At 51.7% G+C, this 6,000-nt stretch overlaps 1 protein-coding gene across 1 annotated transcript in view; it reads left to right on the top strand.

The window, feature by feature from the left end:
• The first annotated feature begins 882 nt into the window (after positions 1-882).
• The window catches only part of GPC1 (glypican 1), a 199,506-nt gene continuing 194,388 nt past the window's right edge, over positions 883-6,000 (top strand). The window contains exon 1 of the mRNA XM_062622041.1: positions 883-1,462. Within this exon, the coding sequence (XP_062478025.1) occupies positions 1,306-1,462 (157 nt within the window). The 5' untranslated portion in view covers positions 883-1,305. The remainder of the gene's footprint in view (positions 1,463-6,000) is intronic.

The following is a 6,000-nucleotide window of genomic DNA, read 5'->3' as shown; positions in this document are numbered from 1 at the left end:
TAGTGGAAGGTGCCCCTGTCCATGGCAGGGGGTTCGAACTGGATGAGTTTTAAAGTCTGCGATTCTATGATTCTGGCCAAAAGCCTTGGTGCTTATTCTGGGGGGGGGAAACACATGGGCATTACCTTGACAGAGGTGCTCACAGATGCCTTAGTTCTGTGGGAAGCAGCTTAAAACACAGCTGGCAGAGCTGCAAAGCACCAGGTTCAGGAGCTGGCAGGCCCGTGTAGGGCTTAGATTCCAAAGCTGAGAATCTGTTGTTGAAAATTACCTCTCTTCTGCTTCGTGTCTGCTCCTAAAAGGGGCGGTTTTAACCCTTCCCCCCATTCGAACCTTGCTGGAATTCCCAGGCTCCCAGTTACAATGCTTTCTACTCACCGTTTTGGCTAAGTGCTGTATAATTTAAGTCTTCTACGTGGCTGTTTCCCCACTAAATCTGGGGGCACTTGGGGTCTTCAGGTGCAGCACCTGGACCACGACGCCGACCAAGATGGCTTTAACGCCCCTTTTCCCCAAGGACGGCGTGCGACCGCCCGAGTACCCCATTCCCCGGTGCTCCACGGCAGGTGTGAATCTTCCCGGGCGAGGTCTGGCTGCCGGCGGCCGGGAGCCGGGGTTGCGCGGCGCTCCCCCGGGCCGTGCCGGCGCAGCCCCGCAGGGGAGCGCGGCTCTGTGGCGGGGGCGCGGGGCGTGGCGGGGGGCTGCGCCCTGCGCGGGATTGGCGCGGGACGGCGTGATGCCACGTCCGGCGGGGGAAGCCCGGCCTCGCTCCGGAGCTCCCCCGCCGCCCGGCTCGGCGCGCAGGTGGAGTGGTGCCGCCGCACGCACGGACCGAGCCGCCGAGCCCAGCCCCGCGCCGTGCCGAGGGAGCAGTCCTGCGGCCCGCCCCGCGCCTCGCCCCACTCCGCCCGGCCCTGCCGCGCCGCAGCCGGCATCATCGTGGCGGGACTGCCCGGGGATGCAGCCGCGCTAAGAACAAAAGCCCCTCTGCCACGGTCACGCTCCGGGGCTCTAAAGCGGCCCGGCCCAGCCAAACTTGGATCTCTGCCCCTCTCCGCCGAAGCCGCGGAGGCGTCCGGATTGAACTCGCCGGAGCCTTCGCCGCGGCAGAGCCCGAGAGCCGGGGCTCCCCAGCCCCGCTTCGCGCCGTCCCGCCGGGACTGCCCGGGGAGGGACGGACGGAGGGAAGGAAGGGGCCGCGCCCCGGACCCGCCACCGCCGCCGCAGAGGGACCCCGGCCGCCTCCCCGCTGCGGGACCTTGGCTTTGCCCTTCGCACGGCAGGTGGCGGGGCCAGCGGAGAAGGATGCGTTTCTTCCCGTGGGGATTTTGGCTGCTGTGTGTCGCCTCCGCCCCGGCTCGCGGTGACAGCGGCGGCAAGGCTAGGAGCTGCGCCGAGGTCCGGCAGCTGTATGGGGCCAAGGGCTTCAGCCTCAGCGGCGTGCCCCAGGCCGAGATCTCTGGTGAGTTCCGCGGAGCGCGGTGGCCGAGGGCGAGGGGATTCCGACCGGGGCTGATCCCTCCCGCCTCTGGAGTTTGTGTCTGGGCGCGGCGGCGAGGAGTCGGACCGGACGGGTTACCCCGAAGGCCGGGCACCCCCTGTAGCCACTGCCTGGGCTGAAGCGGGCTCTCTGCAGCGGTGGCGGTGCGAAGGAAGCTGGGGCGGGGGGAGGCGTGTAGGGTGTGTGCCTGTCCAAGTGTTCGGCGGTCCTTTCTTTTATTGCATTGTCTCGTTTTTTCTGTTTTGGGTACAATTGAAATGGTTTCAGGGGTTGGTTCAGAAATCAGGATAATTAGTCTGCAGTGGGTTTTGGTGCTGGAACTGGAAAATGCCACAAGGTTATGAGAGAGAAGAATTGATTTCGTCTTCTTTTGGGTGGGAAACAAACCTATAAATGGCATTTGTCACTCGTTAAAACGAAGCAGGAGTAAAATGATGCTCTGTCGAGCACGTAGAGTGTAGAGGAAATCTGAGCAACCTACATCAGAGTGTGTCCGCTTGCCTTCATTCTGGATTTGGACAAATCTTGGTTCGTTTCCTCCTCTTTGCAGAAAACCACTGAAATACCAAAGAATATTCAAGGTCTGGTTTATGTTAGGTGGGTTGGTTTTTTTCTTGAAATCTTGAGGGGAATATGCTGAGATATTGGGAGTTTTGGTTTGGGTTTATAGATTCTCATCTAAGTTTTGATACACCAACTCATGAACCCATATCTGAAAGATTTCCCCTCCCTTGTGGGGGCTTCCTCCTTCAGACAAAGCATAAAATGTGCAGGCATACGTGCCAGAGCCAACCTACAGGGACATCCCAGGAAAACTACAGTTTGTAGTTCCCATCGAAGCTACAGAATGCCTTATGTTGAATATTTCATTGTGTAGTTTTCCAGGGAAACCGAGTCATTATCTGCCCCATAGGGTGAACCATGTGCATGTCTCATACATGTGGACAAATTAAGACTTTCTTTGTCAAGTTGCAACAAAGAGTACGTTTCCCAAATGCGCTGAGCAGTCTTGAGGTTAAACAGTGGGGAATTTCAAAATCGTTTGAGCATGACTATTAATAGAATAGTAATTCAGCTGAGCAAGAAAGTGGCTTTTTATACATTTACATCTAATTATGACAAATGTGAATACATTAGAGCCCTGTTTCAAGTGGGAAGTTCTTGGAGGTCTAGGTATTTACAAATACTCATAGGGATGGCTACAGAATTGTGTACAGGGATAGTACTATATGGGCAGACCTTGGGGACGGTGGGTACAAGTGTTATGTAGCCCAGGCTGGCAGTGAGTAAAACATCTTGTGCCTACAAACCATTCATGCTCAAGAAGTGACAGAGGACACACAGGTTTCTGGGAAGCAGGAGTTTTGTTTCTTACTATTTGTTGCTACGTGTACGCTGACAAGTCTTGAGCAACAGTAGTTAAAACTTTAGTATCAAACTGGGCATCTCTGGTTGTTACTTTAGACAGGGAAACTATAGATAAATGCTATAAAACTTTGAGGAATACCACATGGAAACTAATATGAAGGAGTGCTTGAGAGAAGAAGGTTCCACCCATAAACCTGCTGCTGCTGATACAATGAGCCTGGTATTTAAAACCCGGTATTTAAGCTAGCGGACTTAATGACTTTCGTTGGTAATTATCATGCATACCTCCTGACTGAGAGATACTTAGGAATGTGCTTTCCTCCTGCTATTGTACTTACTGTACGGTTAAAACATTGATGTACATTAATACTAACCTTAGAAATGTCCATAAAAGTGTTGTATATCCTGTATGCTCTTTGGCAGTTGTGCATGTTAGTGCAGAAGTCGATGGCAGTTTTGTTGTCTCTAAAAAGGAAGACTCTTGAGTATCCCTACGTGTAGGAGGTGCAGTTTATAATTCTACATTATTCTAAGTGCTCAGTCGTCACTTAAAGGCTCAACAGCATTAGTTCAGCTTGCTGACCATGGGGGTCATAATCTGTATGGAGCCTTGTCAGGCACCCCCTGGTTGACACCTGTGAATACACACACATCAACATATAACAACTTTTGGCTAAGGTAAGAAACACTGGTGAAGGTGCCATGGCTCCAGTTGGACCTGTGCTGCGGTTTCCTCATGGTGCCCTTCACCAGAGCTATCCGGAGAATCACATTTTTCATCTTATTTCTGAGCCCTCCAGAGGCAAAAGCCCTTCACTTTGTCCCTCTTTTGTCCCTCTGTCAAGGGGATCTTGCTGTTCCTTCTCTTTCAATTGCTTGCCCTGAAGCAAAAGGGAATACTCATTTCTCAGCCCACTGCCTTGTCCCTGTAGCAGTGCTGCCATGCTGGGCTGACCTTGCTCCTGTCTCCTTTGAGCTGGCTCCAGGCACTGCTTGGTGCATGTTGCTGTCACACCAGGCCAGCACTGGGAGTGAAACCACACTTGCACCCTCAGAACATGACTTCAAAAGGAGTTCAGTAAGCTCCCATGATGCAGGCTCTGACTCAGGCTGAGATGGCTGTGTTTATGTTGGGTTTAGAACAGTTATTGCATGCTTTACACCTTCTAATCTGTATTCTTTGTTATGATTTAAGAGGATTATGAGTAATACAAAGCCTCCACAGCTCACCAGAAGGTAGTCCCTGCTTATGACTGTACAGATCAGTTTGAGGAGCAGTCACAGAGTTATTAGCTAGCTAATAGATAAGCATCTGATTCAGGGATAGACTCTTGGCTCACCATATTTCTCATGAGCCACCTAGACAGGGTTTCCTGTTTTTTTGCTAAAGGTGTACAATGCCTTTAACATGTCTAAGCACTTTAAATGTGTCAGGTGCTGTTATTAAGGGTGTTTAGGGTATACACAAGGTGTTATATCTCCCTACTTTGAAGTCAGTGGCAAAACTTCCAAGCATGAAAGAAGCATCTGCTTGTGGTAGTAATCCTAACGGACAGACGTGCGCCTGGAGTCTCAGGTGGAGATGTGCCTGGAAGAAAGCTTTTAACAGTAGGGGAAACATTCCCTACTCCTTGGTTTTGGGAAAGTTATGATGCTTGATTCTGTAAGACATACTTGAGCAAAGTTTTCTTCTCTGTTGGAGACTGTTCCTGCTCACCGGCTGGGATGCCTGGAGCGTTCTAGGGGGTTTCTGTGATTGCTACAAAAAGATGGGAAAGCAGTTTGAAAACTTCTAGTTCCATTTCCTCTCAAGTCTTCTGGATGCAGCAAATTCCACTTTCTCACTCTTGCTGCCCAGACACCGTCACTCCCACCGTGGGTCCCCTAAACTGGTGGTTGAAGAAGAGAGGTGTCTTGATGTAAGTGTACTTAGTACCTGTGCTAAGAGCTGGTCTTTTGAGGCTCACAGCATGGTGTGTAGTGGAAGAGAGAAAGCCTATGGAAGAAAATAGTGTGTCTGGGGGAGGGTATCCAGCTTTCTCTGCTGACTTGATGGAATGGTTTAGGATTACTGATGTTGGATGGGTGACTGCTCCCCACTGTCTCAAGCAGAGAAGGTATCTCCAGTACTGGAGGAGACTTCTTGTGATCTGATGTGGATGTGCTTGGCTCTTGCTTGCTGTTTGGGCTAGGCTTTTACTTTGGTTTGTTTATTCCCAAAATTAATCCTTCCTAGACTTGGCTCTCCGCGAGGTTGACCTTGTTGACATGGGCAGTGGGTGTATCACAGTGAAAGAAGAGGAGGGCACAGAAAGAAGCCAGTGGACTTTGCCAAGCTATGTTGCTGCCCATCCAGTCACAGACCTCCTGTGCATGCTTCTCCTTGTTCCTTAGCTGAAATAAGTCAGAACAATCTTTTTAATCTTTTGGTCCTTTTAGGCTGCATAATTGGGTTTTGTGATGAGAGCGCTGTCAAGTGTATGTGTTAGAGACTTGCTCCAACAGCTCCGTGTCCTACTTATGTTGAGGGCACCAGAACTGCACAGCAAGGGGGGTTTCACCAAGAGGAGCAGAGTGGAGGGGCAGGATTCTCCTCCTTTGACCTCCTGGCCACACTCCTTTTGATGCAGCCGGGGACACTGTTGATTTCTGGGCTGCGAGCGGACACTGCAGCCAGCTCATTTTCAGTTTCTCATTGACCAGCACCCCCAGGTCCTTCTCTGCAGGGCTGCTCTGGGTCACTTCTCTGCCCAACCTGCAACTGTGCCATATGACAAGTAGATTGGTGCGAAGGTTAGAGGAAGCCATGCCTGAACCGTGTGTCTCCATTTCTGTTTAACTCAAAATATACAGGCAAATGTGGATATTGGGCACTTTGGGGCGGTTTTGCTGTGGCTGACTGCAGAACATGTGCACGCAAAACCAGGATCCGAATGGGATTTAGGGAAAAAAATGGGCGCCCTCTAGCGGTTGGCCACGGCAGCGGCCGGAGCCGGGAGGAGCCGGAGCTGGGTCCGGAGTCTGCTTAGATAGCCTTAGGGTTCCGTGGTGTTGCCATCGTTTTTCAGAGGATCTGCCTCTCTGTCGCTGTGATCCGCATGACTAAGCTCTCACCGCGTGATTATCCTTGT

The sequence above is a fragment of the Pezoporus occidentalis genome, unplaced genomic scaffold, assembly GCF_034315485.1.
Source record: "Pezoporus occidentalis ecotype Australia unplaced genomic scaffold, CSIRO_AGI_Poc_V1 ctg239, whole genome shotgun sequence".
Lineage (NCBI taxonomy): Eukaryota > Metazoa > Chordata > Aves > Psittaciformes > Psittacidae > Pezoporus > Pezoporus occidentalis.
This window is presented reverse-complemented; position numbering and strand designations above follow the sequence as displayed.